General features: G+C 51.2%; 1 protein-coding gene across 8 annotated transcripts in view; it reads right to left on the bottom strand.

Moving 5' to 3' along the window:
* The window catches only part of DAB2IP (DAB2 interacting protein), a 174805-nt gene that overhangs the window by 26632 nt on the left and 128034 nt on the right, over window positions 1-20139 (bottom strand). For all 8 annotated transcript variants that reach the window (XM_027687904.1, XM_027687901.1, XM_027687898.1 and 5 more), the window contains 3 exons: window positions 13709-13862; window positions 7596-7694; window positions 4907-5461 (listed from right to left, as the gene is read on the bottom strand). In XM_027687904.1, coding sequence (XP_027543705.1) covers window positions 4907-5461; window positions 7596-7694; window positions 13709-13862 — 808 coding nt within the window. The remainder of the gene's footprint in view (window positions 1-4906; window positions 5462-7595; window positions 7695-13708; window positions 13863-20139) is intronic.

Genomic DNA, 20139 nt, shown 5'->3' with positions numbered 1-20139 from the left:
GATGAAGGCAGAAGGATGAAGGCAGAAGGATGAAGGCAGAAGGATGAGGGCAGCTGGGTGCCTGGCAGGGCTGTGGTGGGAGCAGGAGAGCTTTCCAGGGAGCCAACAAACAACACAAGTCCTGCAGGACACATCCTGTTCAAAACCAGGAAGGATTCTGCACCTCTCCCCCCTGGGGCAGGTCCTCCTGCCCAGCTGGAGCCCGTGGGGTGTCAGCGAGCTGAGGAGACCCCCCCCCACACCCTGTGGGGGTCACGCACCCTCCGGGCTGGGGCCGATCGTTCCCGTATCGTAACTGACTGGTGGGCAGATTGACTTTGAAATAATAAGGTTCTCCAAATCACAAGCCTGATTAATAGGATTGACTTAACCTTAAGAGGATTGAATTGATAAAGGTAATAAGATTACTGCTTATTTCAAAGACTAGCTCAGAGTCCAGCTGGGCCTCTATGCAAAGGTGAAAAACACCAGGGGTCGGTGGGGCTGTGGGTTACAGGTGGGAAAGTGCTGGGACACACCTACAGGGGAGGGAAAGGTGGCACTCAGTGGTGCTGAGCTGTGCAAGGAGAGCAGCAGAGGGGCAGCAAATGGGTCCTGGACAGACCACGTGAAACTGAGGACCCCAGCCCCAGTCCTAGACTGTTCCACCACACAGCTCCTCTGAGAATCTGCTCCAGACACTTCTCTGCCAGGAAATGTAGTGCTGTGCCCTCCTTCAAGCCCTGGAGCTCATCCTCAGTGCTTCTGGCATATTCTAATTCTCCTTGGGAAAAGGCAGTGAAGTGACAATGTGAGGGTTAACACACAGGAATCTCTGTCCATCACCTTGCTCAGGGAAATGAGAAAACCTCAGGGAAACAACACTAACACACTGAGTGACCACTCCCTATGAGGGCAGAGGGCCTGGATCCCACACAGGAGGCTTGGGAAGTGCCCACCACCCTGAGAGCCAGATCCCTACACTGATCCCTGCACCCACTGGTGTTCCCACTCCTGCCAACCACCCTGACTGCTCTGCTTGGGGACGGGGAAAAACAGTGGGGATGCTCATAAAACTGATTAAAGGACTGATTAGCTCCACTATGGCTGCTATAAAATATTAACAGAGAGATAAACTCTTTGTGGGGGAAATGATAGGGCTGCTGCTGGTCTGTTTGTGGCTGAACGTGCACAGCATCCTCACCTCCCTGTGTCCTCAGCCTTTCCAGGATGGGGAAGGGAGCAGTGCTCCCTGCAGGGACCAACTGAGCCCTGGTGCCACCAGCCTCCAGGCCCAGCTGTGCCACATCTCCCTGTCCCTGCCTGAGCTGAGCAGTCACTTTTTGGGAGGTCCCGGAGCCCTGATCCAACCCTGGCTCTGCCTCTGGAATGTGGGGTTCCAGCAGACTCACATGGGGAGAGCAGCTACATCTGCTCTGCGGAGGCAAATCCTCACAGCACAAACAAACAGGGACACATGTTTATCCCTCACTCCATTCCCAACACCATAAATATTTATTTCCAGTGAGCAGCCGGTTTGTTAGAGCTTTATCTAATGCTGGGTTTGATCGACCAACTCTTCGCACAAGAGAGGTTTTTTTACATATTTACAGCCATGAATTGAGCCCCAGAAGCTCTAAGACAGCCCTGGAACAAATCTAAGCACAGTGAACATTCTGGAAGCATCAGAAGTCCATTGGGAAGGATGCAGCTTGTCTACCCACAACCACATCACAGGGGCCACATGAAGCCCTGCTAAAAGCAGGGCTGAGCACTCCCAGTCACACCAACCCCGGCAGCAGAAACACTTTATGACTTTGTGTCTTTCGTCTGTGGGTTGCAAAACACATGAAAACAGCCGGGCATCTCCACCCCCTTCCAGGGAGCACGTCACCAGCGCTCTCACTGGGAAGGTGGAAGCAGGTAGCAAATGAAGGACAGAGCTGAGAGCCCACATCTGTGCTTTAGCCACCAAACAACATCCTCCTTCCAGCCTCTCCTTGCCACAAAGCCGGGGAACACCCGCGTGTGCCGAGACCTGATTGAGCGCTGGGTGCCTGTCAGATTTTCCAGTGGGCTGGGGCAGCTCCCTGCCTGCCTGCACTCAGAGCCTTATCAAAACTCTCTTCCCCTCCTCTCCACCCACTGCCTTGGCAGATGCTCAGGGGTTTCCAGGCATGCCCTGTTTCACATCAACGCTCGTGCAGCGCTGTAGGAATGAAGCTCTTTCCTCTCCCAAACAGAGATCAAGGGAAGCAGGGACTTTGACTCTGGACAGGACTCTACTTTCATGCTCCACCTTTAACAGCTACACAGCCCAGGAAGAAGCAGCTATTTAGGGAGAAAATTCACCTACAGCTCCTGTCCCCTTTCCACCTGCAGCCCCAGGTGTCCTCCCCAGCAGGAGGGACTTGGGCAGTGCCCCGGGGTTTCTGCAGCTTCAGATAACAGGGAACAGCTCAACATGTCAGAGTGGGGTGTCTGGGGGCAAGGATGGCCCTGCATCCACCCAGGGGGCTGCACAGGGACACCGGTGGCAGGGACCTGGCTGTGGCTGGCACGTGGCCCCAGCACATCGCACCTCTGCTGCACGGCAGGGACCCGATCCCTCATTAAGGGATTACAATGTATTTACAGCAAATCGCTGCAGGGAGAGAGGGCCCGAAACAGCCCAACACCAATTAGCTGCTAACGAGTCTTCGTGATAATCTAGTGGACATTTGTTCCTCAGTCCAACTGTAATTGCTGCTTTAGGGTCATCTACAGCAGCCAAGAGCCACAAAAACCCCTTTATCAGCACAACACATCAGTGGTTGCCCATTGCCAGGTCTGCAGGGCAGGGGGAGCTCTGAGGGGCTCACTGGGAAGGCTCCTGGTGAGGCAGAAGGATGGGAAACTTCATCTCCAGCCCAGACAAGCTTTGGAGGGTCACAGGAGGATAGAGGCCTGGAGAAGGGGGGGTCACTGCTCTGCTGGCCCTGCACACAGAGCCTGGGATCAGGTGCTCCCACTGCTGGGCTGGAGCTCTCCTGAGGGGCAGGGGGGTGCACCCACATCCCCCAAGCAGGGGTGAGAGGTGCTTTCCTTTCTCATTCATTATTTTGTTACCTTACTGCTGCTTTTCCCTCTCTCTGCCTGTCCAGCTCAGGATGCACCACCTGGTTCCCATGCTCCAATAACTCCTGTTGCTCTGACAGCTCCCCAAACCCTGTGCTAATGCTGATGGCAGATGACAGGCAGGGAAAGCAGGAGCTCCATTTTAGGGGGAAAGTCATCAAGTCTGTTTACTGTTTTGCTGTGTCCCCTGTGTAGAGCCTCTGGGATCTCAAGCACTGATGCAGACACATGTCTGGAAACACACTTGCTCTCTCTGGAGCCTCTCCAGTTCTGAGAAGAGGAAAAAGGCTGGAGCAGTGACAATTGCTCTCAGCCGTGCCCACACATGATCCACAGTGACTGAGATGGGGGTGACACTTGAAGACTGTTTCACCACAGACAGGTCTTTCATGACAGTGCTATTCCCACAAAGCCCTGGCACTGGAGCTGCTGGAGCCACAGCAAGGGGCAGCAGAAGGCTGTGCCCAGAAACCACGCACTGACGGCGCCCGAGCCCCGGCACAAGGAGTGAGGAGAGACATCAATGACACCTCCTTGTGTCACCACAGCTTTATTCCACATGCCACGAATCCCAGGCCTCTGAGGGGACCGGGACCATGGTCCTTCCCTGCAGTCCCGGGGTCCAGCACTGCTGCCTGGGATCATGAGGGCTTTAAGGGAGCTATTTTCTCTGCCGCTGCAACAGCAGGGCCCCGGCCCCGCAATCCTCTCAGTGAGCTTTGCCTGCCTTGAACTAGATCAGGAGGCCAAGCCACTTCTCTGTCCGACAGATGGTAACTCAACCTAATCCACGAGCCCGGCCACGGTCCCCGGCAGCAGTGGCAGCTGCTGAGGAAGCAGAGCCTTGTGATTCCCCCTCAGGTGAGGAGCTCATGTCTCCTCAGCACTGCAAGAGCTTTGGACATCTTGCTCTTCCCCAGCTCTACCCTGCAGAGTTCACGGAGATGGTAACAGAGAAAAATGCTGATGCTTTAACTCCTGCAGCCCCAGCACGGGCACTGCCTGCCATGCCTGTGCCAGGCCACCCGGGGATGGAGGATGCTCTGCAGTGGGGGGGTCACTCCGTGCCCTGTGTGCTCAGCAAGGAAGGGGGTTCCAACTCTGCTCACCCTGCCTGCACCCTCACAGATCACAACCAGGAGCAAACCCCACTCTCTGCCTCCTCCTGGCCTGCTTCTTCCCCAGACCTGCTGGAGGATTCCCAACCAGGCAGGAGGCTCAAAGTGGTCCACAAAGGCTCCACTTCCACCAGGAGCAAGTTGGTGGCATCAACCCACAACGAGCACTGCCCTGGGCTTTCCCACACTGCTGCCCCCCTTCCAAGAGCAGCAGGACAGACCCTGAAGACCAAGAGCTGATCCAGAGACACATGTGCCCACACAGTTTGCCCAGGAATTCTCAGGAGGCTGCTCATTCCCACTCAGCTCCTGCTGTGTTCCCCAGGAACACCCTGATACCCAGCACACACAGGCTGCTCAGCTCGGGCCGGCATTGCTTACATTCCATCCCTGAAAACTGCCTCCTTGCTTACTTTCACATCTGTGCCTGTTTATCCAGTAAGAGCCTGGCCCCTGAGCCTCCAGAAGGAGAGCAAAGTGACTCAGTTGGTATCTCGTGCTCCCACCGACCCCTTTGCTAATTAAGCAATTTGTGCTGCACGCGCTACCAACTTGTGTGTAATTAGAAGAAAAACAGAGCGTAGTAACGATGCCCAGTCGGGCCTGAAGCCCAGCTGACGTGGACATCCCCCAACCCCAACACAGGAGTCTGCTCCCCGTGGTCTCCAGTGGGAGAGGATGGAGGGTCCTACCTTGGCCTTGCCCGTGCTCTGCAGGATGTGCACCAGCGCCGACGCCATCTCCTCCTTGTTCTTCACGCTCAGCGAGGGCTCCAGCACCGAGCACAGCACCATGTAATTGTTGGTGATGTACTCGGCAAACTCTTTGTACATCTCCATGGGAAGGATGCTCATGCTCTGGTAGCGGGATTTGATGCGGATCATGGGCCCCGGGGACTTGCCCTTCCCGGGGTTGGGGCTCACCACCGGGTACCACTTCTCGACAAACTGCCGGCCCGTGACGGAGCTGACGGGGATGTTCACCTGCCCAATGAAGTTGGTCTTGTCCTTCTTCTTCTTCTTGTCAGTCTCTTTGTATAAGTGCACCGTAATGTTTTTGAGAGACGGGAGGTTATTAAATTCAAAGTGCTCCCCCCAAAAGACATTATCAGTTTTCAATTTACAGGTAGTTCGTGCATAAAGAACGTCGTCCAGGCATAATTCACACAAGTACTTTTTCTTAGCTGGCAGGTCCTTGGCTTCGATAATCCATAACTTTAACATATTCTCTACCCTTCTGCTGTTGTCCTGAAAAAAGAAAAAAAAAAAAAAAGCAAAGAAAAAAAGGTCAATTAAAAAAAACAACCACAAAGCCAAGCACAACAAAACTGGAGATATGAGTTAATTATTTCGGATGTGCTAAATGAGCGGAGGCTTAATTACATTTTATTTTAAGGAAATACTGGCTCTCAGGAATTTGCATAATAACACTACTTATGTTAATTTTCCAAAATATCACCGTGCTCTCCATGTCTGTTGGTGCCAATTAATATAAGGAAGAAGGAAGATAAAACCCCTACAAATCATATATGTGCTGTTTCCCACTCCCTGCCAAGAGGGCCTCCAAAGAAACAGAAAGACCCTCACTGACCATGACTGGCTTTTGCAAAGCAGAAGCTTTTACAGGTATCTCACAGCTCTGGAGTTCATTTGCTTTTAACAGAGCAACATAAAGGGACCTGAGTGCACACCCAGGGATGGCCTCATCCACACGGGAATGCCACCACCGCTGGTGGGGAAGAAACCATGTTTTAGGGCAGAAGTCCAGAGCACCCAAGTAAAACATTAAGAAGAATTATGGGAAGGAGAGTGAGTCCCAGGGGAGAATCATGACAATTCAGAAATAGAAATTTGCCTTGGATATCTTTTAAACAATAACAGAGCCAAGAATACCGGGATCTTTCAGAGCTCCCTCGTGATGCTGACCTCATCCTAGAAGAACATCCAGGGGTATTTTTTGCAGGAGTGACTTGAAAGATAAAGCACTGGCAGCTGAACTGCTGCTGGGATTCTGCAAAACCTGTTTTGTTTGGAAACCCCTCGCTGAAACAGCAGCCACAGCTTACTCTGCTCAGCCCAGGAGTCTGGGCAGGAACACTCCTGCTGGAAGTCCACAATGGAGTACTGTAGGTTCAGGAAGTACACACAGGAACTGCACAAGAACACTGAATTCCTGACAGAAATTTCAAGTCAGATACTGAGAGTTTATTGTGTATGAACTCAAACAAAGATGGAAAGAGAGCCATCAGTTACTGAATGCTTTGAGATGAGGGCACACCTCCAAATGGACTTCCACTCAACACTGCACCTCAAAGCCAGTGACATGCACAGCCTCAGCTCACATTCCCAGGACTTCTCTCACGCTGAGCGTGACCACACAAACCTCACACAGCTCTCTCAGGTCAGTGCTGCCAGGGCTGCTGCCCTTGGAAAGCACTGGAGCCACTGAACTCCACATCCAGGAACACGCTGCCAGAGGCAGAGGTTCACCTCTCCCCTCTCCCCTCCACTGCTCCAGCTCTGACATTGAAGCAAACCTTTTATCCTGACATTTGGCACTGTGCTGGGAACAACAAACTCCAAGACTGAGGGCTCCTTTAGAACCCACCAGGCCTGGACTGAACTTGTGTGCAATGAGTTCCCAGATCACGTCACTTGTGTCTTCTCTGCCCAGCAGAAAAAGACGTGGTTGAGTTCATCAGCTGTGGAATCCTGCACTGCTCCTGACCAATCTTTGCAGCCAACTCCAGTGCTGAGAGGGGGAAGCAGCTGTACATTTTGTTTGAGGATGTACTTAGCCTTAGTGGGCCATAAAAGCTCATACTGAGTGTCCCTGTGTTGTAGCCAAGAGAAGGATTTGTTCCTGTAAAACTCAGAGTAGTTTTACACCTCAACTGGCTGGAGATGGGAAAGTCACATTCTACTACTGCCTCCAAAACTCACTGTAATGGGCATCTGAGTTCCTCCCTCACTGAAGTAGACACTGTGTCAGGAACTGACTTGTGAACTCTTTAGACTACTCAGTCTTATAACTTTGCTGGCAGCTACCTGACACCTGTCCCAGAGCTTCTGAGAGGTGAAAGTTCTATGCAAGTGGCAAGTACCATCAATAACAGAGCAACACTGAAGATTCTTCAGGTCTGATCAATTCTTAGCAACAGCTAAGAATTTCTCAGCGTGTGCTGAGAAAAGAGGGGAAGGAATAATTGGCACTTGCCTGTAAATATAATTGTGGGAGAAAGCAATATGGAAAAAGGCTGACCCAGAGTTACACTTACTCACTGCAATGACAATACGTCCCCTGCTGCTCCCATGCATTGGGCTATAAAATGTAATAACGAGGAGCTGAACTAGAACAGAGGCAATTCCTCACAGCCACTACCTTATTTGGGTGCACGGCACGCCGCAGGTTTTCCATCCATTTATCTCGCTCTGCTGCAGAACGACACGAGAAGCACTTACTTCCTGATGAAGTCGTCACCTACAGGGAAAGGAACAGGATTATGTCTTGACCAGCACACTGCAGACCATGATTTGGGGGGGAGAGAGGGACTTAGGGAAGATGCTAGTGGATTTTATTTTTTTTTTTAAGTAAACAGCTTTACCCGAGCATGAAGCAACAGCCCCTAAGGCTGGCAGAAAAACAGGACAGCTCTGCATGTTACAAAAATAATCATGGAAGCAAATTCCAATTACTTCTCCTCTTCCACACCAGAAAACACTAGATAATGGACCTCGTGCATGTGATGCTTTAAACCACCAAGTTCCACAACTGAGGGAGTGCAAATCTTTAGATGAACTAAAGATAAATTGGAACACCGAGTGGACACCTGGCATTCCTCCAGGCCCAGCCCAAAGCCTGTGACAGTAACAACACATTCCTTGTTTCCAGCAGAACATGAGGCCTGGAAAGGCTGTTTTCCACCTTCCCCCTTGGTGTCCTGTTGCTTCTGGAGCCCGTGCTGTGAAGAACACAGGGACAGGAACATACACCCCACTCCTGGCCGTGGTATGAGCCCATTCCAGCTCAGAGCCTGTCTGGGGCATTCAAGAGCTCCCAGCAGCCAGTCCCCATGGCTGGGGAAGTGCTGCTGAGGTCACCTCTCATGCTTCCAGGATCACCCCCAGGGAGTTTCTGCTGTATCTGTGTGGCTTTCTCTGGCCACTGGGATTTCATAGCCAGGGTTCAAGAAGCACACTCACAGCAGTGACATTTCCAGTGGTGCAAGTGCCCCTTATTCTTTATCACATCCCTGCTATCCCAAGGAAACTCAACCCTGCTGAGAGTCATGGAAGCACCACTGCCTGGCAGACCAGAATGACAGGCACTAAACTTTTCTTCCTGTCCACTACAATAAATTTCCCTGGCATCAAGTACTGAGCCAAGGTCTGAAGGGCCAATAGTTCCCTGCACCTTCTCCTACACAGATATTCCCCAAACTGCCATCTCCTCCAGTCCTGCTGGCCCTGACCTCCAGGACCGTGGTGGTCATTCCTGGTGGTCCCGGGGCCCTTTGCATTCCCAGCTTTTGTGCAGCCATAGTCTCCATGCACAGCTCTGCTGGGAGGCCAAACGGACCTGGCTGGTGCTTTAAATAACTCCCCTCTGAGCTTCATTTCCGCCAGTCTCAACCTGCAGAGTTATTTCTGAGTGCTTTATCATCTCGCAGTGTTTGTGTTTACACACTGTGCACTGGGTTATCAGCTTCTGAGAGACACAATCTCCTTTAATTTCATGTATCTCCCAGAAGCCCAACCTGTTCTTACAGCGGAGCTGGCACCCGCTAAGATTTGTCATTAGCAAACCTCAATGATAAGTTGAACACATCCCCTCCTTTGAACACAGACATCTAACCAGGACAGAATGAGAAGAGGCCTGGCCTGTCTTTACATAAAAACGCAAGAAATCTTCCAAGCAAGAGGCTTTCTCCTTCAGATAGACACTCTTCCCTGTCCTTACACACTTTTATACTCTGCCTGTAAAATAGACTCTTCTGAGCACAAGCTCTCTTCTAGTTCCAAGAACAGACTCCATATTAGCAGGCAGAGCAGCGTGATCTTTCCAGCACCCTTTCATGCTTTCAAGTATTTCCAGCTTCTTCAAAGTCTCCCATTCCAAACCCACCCTGCCTCATCTCCTCGCTGCTGCCGATGCCCACGCGAACCTCCATCCCTCAACGTTCCCACACGGAGTTCTGGTGGCTCACAGGATGTACCACTTGCAAGACTGTGTCTACGCCATGTGATCCCCATCCCCTGCTCTGCCAGAGGGTCAGGCAGTGCTGCATCCCCATCCTTCTCTCAGGAAGAGTTCCCACACGTGACAGGCAATGACGCCCACAGAGCAGCGGGGCCGCATCGATGCTGACCCGGTGCTGTGCTGCCTCAGTGCTGAATTACAAACATCAACAGCCCAGAAGAAACACCTGGCAACAGTTTTAAGACCAGAACTCGAGCAAGCACTGCTCCAGGCAGCTCCTGACCTGGGAATTTCTGGGACTTCAAAGGAGTTCTTCAGACACCAACCTCACACACCAGAACTTGAGCCCTGTCTTACTCAGCGAATTCAGCTGCAGAAGACTCAAAATCATCCATGGCCAAGCCCAATCCATCCAAGTCCTGACACTCCTGGTACAGCCACAGTGCCCTGCAGGTGTTGGAGCCAAGTTTCTGCACCCCACAGTGGGGAAAAACCCTTGAGGCCACTGAGGTTCTGACCAAGGCCACAAAACTCCATCCCCACCAATCACTTAGAAATCAGTTCCTAATAAAGGTGGAACAGGTCAAATACACCTTTCAGTAAATGATATCATTAGTCCATTGCCTTAAAGGCCACGTCTCACCCAGCTTTTTGTTTAGCTCTTTGGCTTTGATGGAGTTTGGTGTACAAATGTGCTTGAAAATGTTCTCAGATCTAGAGGATTTGGTAGGAAACTTGGAAGCTCGTCCATGAAGGAGAATTAAGATTTCTTTGGCTGGTGTTGAAAGATGCTCTCTTAAAGACAAGTTCTCCTTGGTGACACACATGGATCCCAGAGCTGCATGGAGGATATAGAGGATCATATCCAAATAAATAACCATGTAATCCAGCTGTCCTTCTACTGAATTTTTATTCAATATCAGTTTTTTACCAACTATCTGTTAAGCTGAATATCTAATATATTTTCTTGCCACACTTAAGTCAACACATGAGTTATCACGGCAAAATTAATTACTCAGTTTTAAAATAATTATCAATTAATTAATCACTCAAACCCTAAAAAAACCTGTAACTGTCATACTGAAGTGAGAGAAGGGGAAAATCATGTGTCAGATATGAAGTGTGTCTCGATCAGATGGAAGCTGAAGGTCATATCTACCATGTGTGACCAAAAATGTAATTTTCCCAGATCTGGAATCACACCCCAGCTTTGAGTTCTGACCTAAATATCATATGGCATTAATGATCTTTATGAGATATTAATTATCTTTATAAAGAGAGTATTCTGGTCTCATCAAGATTTTGGAAATGCTAGAATACTGTTAATGTACAGGATAAACTCAATTAATAAAACTCATTAATTTCTGAAATGTTACTTATTCCCATTCATTATCCCCAGTCCTCGGATGGGTGATCTCCTCACTCAGATAAAATCTTGCCATTTCAAGAAAGTTTTAGGTACAGGGTGGGTTCCTCCCTTGAAGGCATCTCCATGGAGTAACTGGAGATGACAACTGAGCTACCAAGGCTGCTCCTCTCAGTGTCCAGAGGATTTGATGAGGACAAGCTGTGGCTCAGCTGCTCTGCACCCCCTGACCTGGTGCCGCGGCCCAAGGGCCACGCGAGCCACGGCCAAGGTTTGCACAGCTGGATCCAACTAGGGGAGCTAAATTTAGCTGCACCACATTCCCCCTCGCTGAGGCAAGGCCAGGATGAGGCAACACAGCCTGGGCTGTACCAGAGCAACTGCAGTCTGTCCTTCTCCCAGCCGTGTCCTGGGACAGCTCAGGCACGAGCTGTGCAACGGGACGAGCCTTTGGTCTGCTAAGACCTCAGAGAGCCCCTCAGTCCTCAGTGCCCTGGCTGGCCCAGGACCCCACAAACAGCAGGGCCAGGAATAGGCTCTGTAAGCCTGGACTCTGAGTCTCCACTCCTGGAGAAGATGCCCACTGTATATTTAGCACACGCAGCATGTGCAGTGGCACGGGATGATTTGCTGACTGGGGAGTCTTATAAGGAGAAAGAAGATGATGCTGAGTAATTTAAAAAAAAAAATCAATGAAGAAAAGAAGTAAATACTGACTACCAAGTCAGGAAAAAAGCAAGTTTCACAAAACTAAGCAGAAAAAGCTGAATGCAGCCCGTGGAAAAGCCCTGCACTGCTGCTGAGTGCCCATCCCAGCAGAGCCCAGCCGAGGGGAGCGGAGCCCAGCACGTCTTAATGCAGGTCGGTGGAGCCAAAGAAGAGGAACAATTCCCTGCACCTTCATCCACCAGCTGCCTCCCAACGAGCCACTTGGTTGTTTTCCACTGCAGATGGCTTTGGCACCTCTCGCTTTTGTCTCTGTCTGGGTGTGCTGCCAGTTCCCTCTCAAACCCGCTCCCTTCCATCTGCAGCCATGTCAGACCGTGCTGTCCTGCTTCCCGAGCCATGAGGCTGCTCCGGTGGTGTGGTGCAGGAAAAGCTGTGTCACACTGTGCCACGCACAGGGGAGATCCAATGGACACCAGCCAGCTGGGGATGGAAACAGCTCCCGAGGCACCGTCCCTGCTCGGCCACCCCACTGCCAGGAGAACGTAGTTATGGACTGTGCAAGGCTGGCACTGCCCAACAACAGCCACCCAAACCTGCCTGCTCCTGACAGATCTCCTTAAAGAGCAGATCCACAACAGCCTCAGTGGCAAAGCCCAAAGGCAACGCCCCCTCTTTGTATCCACCAGTGGTACCCAAGTGCTTGGCAGGCTGTGGTCAAGGCGTGGTACCCACCAAGGATCCCAGGAGATCTGCAGACTCATCCCAGCACTGACCTCACTCCCAATTTGGAAGAGGCTCTCTGGAGGCACGAGGCACTGACACAATGTGCCATTTAGCTCTCACCTCGGTTCCTCACGCTGGAGCTTGCTGGTGAGCAGCCACCAGTCACAAATCAATGTCCCCTTTGTTTCCTGGCATTCTTCCTCCCCTCTGCAGGGTTTGCAGGACAGCAATTAACACGTTCTTTTTTTCTGTGTGACTCCTCTTTATCCAACTCACTCATAACCAAAATTTTCTTCCTCCTTACAGGTGCACGACTTGTGCAATTTCCCTCTCAGTCAACTTCCTACAAGTACTGTTCACATCCCTTCCTCTGCTCTTGTGCTGAACAGAATTGGTAAACAACCCTTATATTATGGATGTCACATCTATTTTCCATCTAGCTTCATTTTATCTTTCTTGAGTGGAATGTAATAGAGGCCATATAATTTACAAAACTGTTCCCCTCCTGACCCACCACACTTGTTCAATTCCTCAGAGAATGAACAGCACTGGAAAATTTATACCTCAGCCCACTGCAGAGTTTGTGTTTGGGGCTACATTTGTAAGACTGTTTTCGTGTTACCTGCTTTCATTTTAGGAAATGGATCTTCTAGCTCATTTCTTTCAAAGCGTGCTAACTTCAGTAAAGAAAAGGTATTTCTCTCCCCAGTCTGACTCCTCTTGGACTCTGACAAGGTGTTTTTATCCAGCACTGCCCATCCAAGGACAGCCTGCAGTCACATCCTACAGCACAGTCCAAGCATGGATAGACCATTTATCTGCTTTTCTATGCCCAAACAGGTTCCCTTCTCTTCACAGAAACACAAGTATCGACCACCTTATTACTGTAAGAAAACCATTTCCCTGTTCTATATCCAGCCACTGCCATAAGCAATAATACTTTGCCATCCACAATTCAGGACAAATGATTCCCAAGACATACTACATTGAATTATCCAACTACAGCCTGGTTTGTACGTGTCCTCCTCCCTCCCGCTAGCACAGACCTAACCACATGCCATAACAGATGTCAAAATAATCTGAAATACTCACAGATTTTTCTATTTACCCAAACAAGCGAAGCTTCAGTTTCCTAGACAAAGTCCTCAACACTCCCACTGACAGCAGTGGGTTGGCTCTGTGACCACATCTGATGTATTTGGGAACACTGGGTAGGGATTGTTAGCACTTCCCAGTATCTGTAGGAACACAAACTCCAAAGGGATGCCGTGCTGGAACACGGCCCCGAGCGGGGCAGCACCTGTGCCAGCAGGAAGCTCTGCTGCGACAGGGCTGGCGAGGAGCTCGTTGCTCTGATCGTGGGGATGTGATCCCCCTTGAAGAGATGGGAGTAATTTTCTGCCTACGAAACGGCCTCTGTGTGGCAATTCAGAGCAGAAATGTTGTACAGCAGCGAGAGCCCCAGATGCCAGCACACACCTGGCCCCCCCGCCGGCCCCAGTGTGCGGCAGGAGCGGCTCCCGGCACGGCTCCTTACCTCAAAGCAGTAGTCTTGTCCCAGGATGCTACTGTGGACTGGCTTGATGACCACTTCCTCCTCCATACTGAGATCCAGAGCCTCAACAGCACTACTGGGACTGAGCAAGGACTCGTGGGAGCGCGATTCTTTCAGCCTCGGCATTAGATGGGATCTAGAGGAAAAATGGAACGGTGTCAGTGGATGCTCTCCTTCCCACAGAAACTGTTCAGTCCATCTGTTAGCAACGACTGCAGAATATTCCTGGGACTTCTTTGCCATGAAATAACCCAGGGCCCTGAAGAACAGGGCCTGCTATGCTGTCTCATCTGTAATTTCTATTACAGGCTGTATGAGCAGTAAAACAATTTTTCCCGACTGATGCAGCCAGGAGTCGGTTATTAGAGGTTTGTAGGCTGTGGGTCTCTGCACAGCTGAGTAAGTCTCTAAATGGCCACCACACCTGCTGAGTGAGACTTCCCAGGTGTGGTGCTTTGCAGTATGGGTACATCAGGGAGACCAGCTGGCCCCAGCACCCACTGCTGTCTCACAGTGCCATGGTCTGGCAACCGCAGCAGTAGTGGGTCAAGGGTTGGACTTGATGATCTTGGAGGTCCTTTTGAACCCAGCTGATTCTATGATCAGCACCACCAGGTCCTGCAGCCCCTGGTGCTGAGCTCCCCTGGTCCCAGAACCTCACCATGTCCAGCACAGACACAGCCAGCGCTGGGATCCACACTCTGTAACCAATAACCCGAGGGCTCGTGTGCTCTCTCCATCTGTTACACACATCCCGGGATGGGGACAGGGTGGAAAATAAGGCCATGATAGCCCTATCGACTGATCTAAATGCTCTGGAGTCCCACTGGCAGCATTTAGCAGCGGGGAGCCCACAGACAGCGAGCAGAGCACCATTTTTGAGACAGCCAATACAATCAGTGGTGCTGTAACTCTTAAAGCAAAACCAGAGAGCTCAAGGGGGAAAAACAAAAAAGAAAAGAAAGATAATTAAGTAGTCCCAGGGAAAACACAGCAAAACCAGGAAGTGGCAAGGGAAAAAATAACTTGAGAGAAAAGGGAGCAGCTGCTTTCTCTATGGCTTGCACCAAGTCAAATGTTCCTATGCCAAAGCTCCGATCTTGGTAACTCTGACCTTTAAAACCCCTGACAAGCACTTTAGGGGCTTCCAAAGAGACCAAGTATCCCTGTCTACAAAGAGAGCGTGACGCCTTCTCCAAAGGCATGGAAGGGCAGCAGTAAGAGGAGTTTGTGATATTCTCAGCATGGTTTTTCATGAGCAAAACAACAATGCTCCCAGTATACTCCCCGGATTGCTCTGTGTGTTGAGTTTTGTTGTTCTCCAGAATAAAACTGACCAAAACAGAGAGAAATGTCAACAGTGCATGCAAAATTCATCCCTTCCAGTGAATGACACGCCAGGCTGAACCTAGAAAACAGCCCAAGGAGATTCTAAGATAAAGGGCAGCAGAAGATAAACAGGTGCTTCTCTAGATTTGCCATTAAGATTCAGGCCATGGATGAAGCCCCAGGTGCTAACAGAACTGCCTGCAGCTGTTTCTCTGGCTCAACATGTTAAATGGGCAGCTCTGAGTGCCACAGGCCACCCCTCCTGGCCAGCAGCACCGCAGGACATCCAGCCTGGGGACACACGGCCCGAGGGCTCCAGGACAGTGTCATCCCCAGACACCTCCCTGCACCCACTGAGGCACCAGCCAGGACCAGCTGTGGTGGTACCTGTAGAACATCTGCAGAACAACCACCACCACATCTTTCTGAGGAGACAACCCCCAGCCCTCAGGCATTAAAAGCCCGGGGCTGGCAGAGCCCTGTGCTGGATCAGAAGCCGCAGCTTCCCAGCAAAGGCTCTCTGTGCCATTAGTGATTCTCTCAACTGCCCACTCACCCTGTATCTCTATGGTGAATAAATTGATCTTTAGGAACCCAGCACAGTCATTTCCCAGTACTTTGTGGCAATTTTACACTATTTTCACAGAAAAGGGTCCCTCTCCTTTTCCTCTGAATGGTACTGTAAATTAACTCTAATACAGGCAGACAGATCGAGTTACCTCAGGATGCTGAGTGCAGAACCAATATCCAGCAGCTCAAGAACTGACAATACAGACTGCTCACCCAGTCCAGATAAGCCCTGAATCGAGGTTATTTATGGTAAATCTTATTTCCATATTTTTTAGGATGAAATTAGAAAAGGTAGATAACCAAGCTGCAGTTGGTTATTTACTTGCATTCTTGTGTAGACAAATATAAATATTGATAATCTAAACCCAGAGCTCAGGACTACATACTCACACACACACGTACATCACTGAGCTGCACTGCTTCATGCTGGCCTAGGAATTTTTGTTAAAATTAAAACAAATCAAGTCTATTTTTCATTTAAAACTACTGCAGCTGCAAGGCCACGGGTGGGAATGCAGATGTTCAACACGAAGGATTACCAGGGGGGAGATTCTCAGGACATATTATGCTCTCACCAGATTCAGCAAATGGGTATTTATATCCCTCCACGCTCTGCCGGATGCCTCTGGGAATCCTAAAATTAACGGGACTTTTTTAGGGAGGTTATTTGTCAGGTTCCTGCCTCGGCAGGACCTGCTCCCACAACGTCTCTCCCGCTCCTGAGCGGCCGATCGGATCCGACCCAGGTCAGCAGCAGACACATTTCTCACCAGATGCTGCCTCTGTGCAGAGGGAGCGCTGCAGGTCTCAAACCAGCCCTAAAAACCCAGCATCTGTCTCTGTATCAAGAGCTAAGTGGGGAGATGTCATTAATTAGAGACTCTCCTTGGAAATCTTGGTGGCAGGGACGAGGGATCTCTGCCAGCTCAGCCCTGGCAGTGCAGGATGAGCAGAGCCCCCTCCCAGGGCTCTGTCCCATCCCATCCCCCTGAGCTGACCCCAACACTACTGGCTTAAGCCAGAGCAGCCCAGCACAGTATGGGGTGGGCTACAAACACCCTGGAGAAGGGTTACATAGCACCTGATTCAAAGGTCCCTGCATTTTAATACCTGTTCCAGCGCAGAGAGCACTCCTGTCCCTCGGTGACATGGCACTTGCAGCAGGGGCCCACGTACTGGAAGACGTTTGCCAGTCCCACAGACTTCCCTTTGTACAGGGAGAGACCATAAGCTGCTTTCCTGACTCCAAGAGCAGCATCCATAGTGACAGGGATCCCAGAGTCCCTGCAGCCCCGTGCTCCCCGTTAGCCATCCCACTCCTGTGCAGTCAGACACAGCTGGAACACCATTTGCCCACGGTGAACACGCACTTCCAAGACGACAGAGGTACTTGGTTCAAATTCATGTCCCTGCCATCACTGCTCAAGACACTGCCTGTGGGGCCATCCAATCTCCTGCTCCAATAACTCGCTGCGTATTCCAGGTCCCGTCCTGGTTTACGTCAGCTGATCTAATTCCAATCCTACACCTTTGTTTTAATATGGTGGGAACGGCCAGCTGCCCAGAGCCATCTCACAGCAGGAAACCCTCTTTCCAAACAGCACATTCTGTTCTTTTTGCCAAGGGCCCTTTTTTAATCCCTTTCTACTTGCCTAAAGTTCAGTCGAAATGAAGGGGGGAGGAAAAAAAATCTCATAAAAGACCACATTAGTTCTAAAGAGAAATAACATTACTGCTACTGGCACTGACCTGGCGAGTCCCACAGAGCAGCAGCCAGTCTCTGGCTATTAAAGAAAGAGCTTTGCTGCCCGAGAGCAATGAGAGAGGATTGTTGTGCTAAATAATAAAGTCATAAAGCATTACCATGTGAAGGGATGTATCCCCTCTGTCTGCACCCTCCACAGCCAGCAGAGTATCACCAGGCTGTGACAGCACACCCAACCCAACCAGGGCCATGTGGACTGCAGGGAAGTCGACTTGGAGAAACATGGAGGGACAATCCATCTTCTCCTCATACAACTCCAGTGCTGGGTTTTGAGCAATGGAGGCAGCAAACAGGGCCTCAAAGAGACAATCCTACTGGTTCTCATTTCACAGCCTCACCTGCCTGAAACCACCCAGCTGCTGCTCCTGTGGTTTTATGATGAAAACCTTCCTGGCTATTTTCGAGAGACAGAAACAAACAGGGAACCCGGCTGGGTAGCTGCAGAGGCATGGAGCAGACACAAAATGTAACACTGAAACACCAGGAAAAAAAATAAAAGGCCTTTCTCAAATCTCCTACTGTTCTGCTCTGAGAGCATGAGCAGGTTGGGGAATTCTGAAGGAACTCCAGGCACTAAGCTGAAGATGCCCCACTAACACCGGCTGCAGAGCCAGCAGTGTGAACGCCTCCCCAGTGTCAGAGGGATCTGATCTCCTAAATTACAGGTTTGACTCTGTGACACGTCTCCTGGTCGGGAAAGGTTCCCTGTGTGCAGCTTTTTGAGGCTGGCAGTTCTTTTCTGTGACCAGCCAGGAGCAGGTTCCTCAGGGCAGCCCTGACCCTCTCCCCGGCACACGCCCGCTGCAGGGGGTCCTCCGTGCCTAAATGCAGCAGCACAGACTGTCAGATCCACATGCAGCATAGACAGAATTTAAATCTGTCTCCAGCCCAGGGATTAGGGGTTTGTTATGACTGAGAACAAAGTGCACAACTCCAGTAAATTGATTTGCAACATCAGACGGGAGAAGGATTTTAGCAGCCGCAGATGGGAGTAAATCACCCTGTGCCAGCTCTGCCCTGTGCCCGCTGTCCCACCTGAGCCTTGCTGCTGCTGGTTCACACTGGGAACGTGCTCTGCAGAGCCCAGACTGCTCCCATGGCTGCACTGCTTCCCACTCTCCTCCACAGCAGCTCTCCCCAGGGCTCGGCAGCAGCACCCGGGAGCCGACTTCCCGCTGACCTCCCAAACCACTGCTGGGAGTTCTCATCCCTTTCTCCCCTGTGCCTCATCCTGCTTCAACCTAACACATAAATATAAAAGTGATGTTATGGGAATAGCCATCAACAACAGCACAAGAGAACTTGCATGCTTCCAGAAGATGAAGCATATTTTTTTTCCAGCAGGAGAGGACGTGGGGATGAAGTCCCAGCACACAGCAGCACATCCTTCTCCATGTTTTGTTACCCTGAACTTTCTCCTGCCGTTTCCTGAAGTCCAGCTGCTGATCTCTGCCTGGGAAACGCTGCTCATCACACTCCCGATGGGAACCTGGTGTTATAGGTTACCCTTACTAATGCAACACCTTCCCTGAGCAACACAAAGGACATGTAATTAAACTTATTAATGCCTGCCCTTGTTTTTAGACTGTTCTCAGTTTCAACCGGCAGCAGGATTAATTACATTCAAAAGGACTCTGTCAGCTCATACCAGATTCCAAACGTTGTTTTTGCCAGAGCAAACCTGAAGGATGATTTTAACCCGTGACATTCACCTGAGCGTGGCTATTTGTTTGTTTAACAACGTGCCACTGGGAAGTTTGTCAGTGACAACCTGCGAGCCCAGCACAGTACAGCCAGCAAGGGCAACAATGGCATTTGTGACAAGCTCTGAGGAACTGCAAAAGCAAGGGAAGGGCATCAGGAGCAGGATGCAAACGGTGATCAGAAACATATACCTGTGTTTCAATCATCAAAAATGCTGTTAGGGAGCCAAGGAAGTACCTTCTCCCTCTTTCCCATGAGCACAACGGCACCAACACATTGCTTTTAACAGAAATCAACACTTATATAAGAAAATTACCTTTTCTTATCACATCAGCCTAAACAGTGCTGGATCTGGGGACATCTGATGCAAACAGCAGTGACAGATCCACCACTCCAGTTTGGAGCCCGAGCCACAGCACAGCCCTGAGAACGAGTCGTTCCTACAGCACCGGCTCTGGAGCGAGCAGGGCCCCGAAAAACACCTGGGGCACGTCCATGGCAGCGGAAGCGCAGCCGGGATGTTGTGCTACTGTCAACACCGAGCCAGAGCCCCCCGCTCCCTGCAGCATCCCCGGGGTGCTCCCAGCTCCGCTCCGGGCTCACATCCTCCCACGGTGGGAACAGGGTGGGGACGGAGGGTTTGATTTTCACCACTGAAATTTTGCGTAACAGCAGCCTGGAGGCGGAATCCGGACAAGGCGGCAAAGGCGAGGCAGGATCCGTCCTGCTGGACCAAACCACACGGAAATGGAGCCGCAAGGCCCATCCCCGCACCGCGGCCGCCCAGGGATGGAACGGACGCTGAAAACAAACCGCGAGCACACGGAGCGAAGGGACGGACACACGGACACCGCCGGGCCGGGCCGGAGCGGCTCTGTCAGCACCGGTCCCTCCAGCGCGGCGGCCTCCGCGCCCCGGCCCCGCTCCGCCGCCCCGCCCGGACCCGCCGGGGCCGCCGTGCGGGACCAGCCCGGCCGGGGCGCGGGGAGTTCGCCTCGTCCGCGCAGGAGCCGCGCACACCCCCGGGCACCCCCGCACTCACCCG

The sequence above is a fragment of the Neopelma chrysocephalum genome, unplaced genomic scaffold, assembly GCF_003984885.1.
Source record: "Neopelma chrysocephalum unplaced genomic scaffold, ASM398488v2 Primary Assembly neopelma1_74, whole genome shotgun sequence".
NCBI lineage: Eukaryota > Metazoa > Chordata > Aves > Passeriformes > Pipridae > Neopelma > Neopelma chrysocephalum.
Note: the sequence above shows the minus strand (reverse complement) of the source record. Positions and strands in the feature narration are given on the sequence as shown.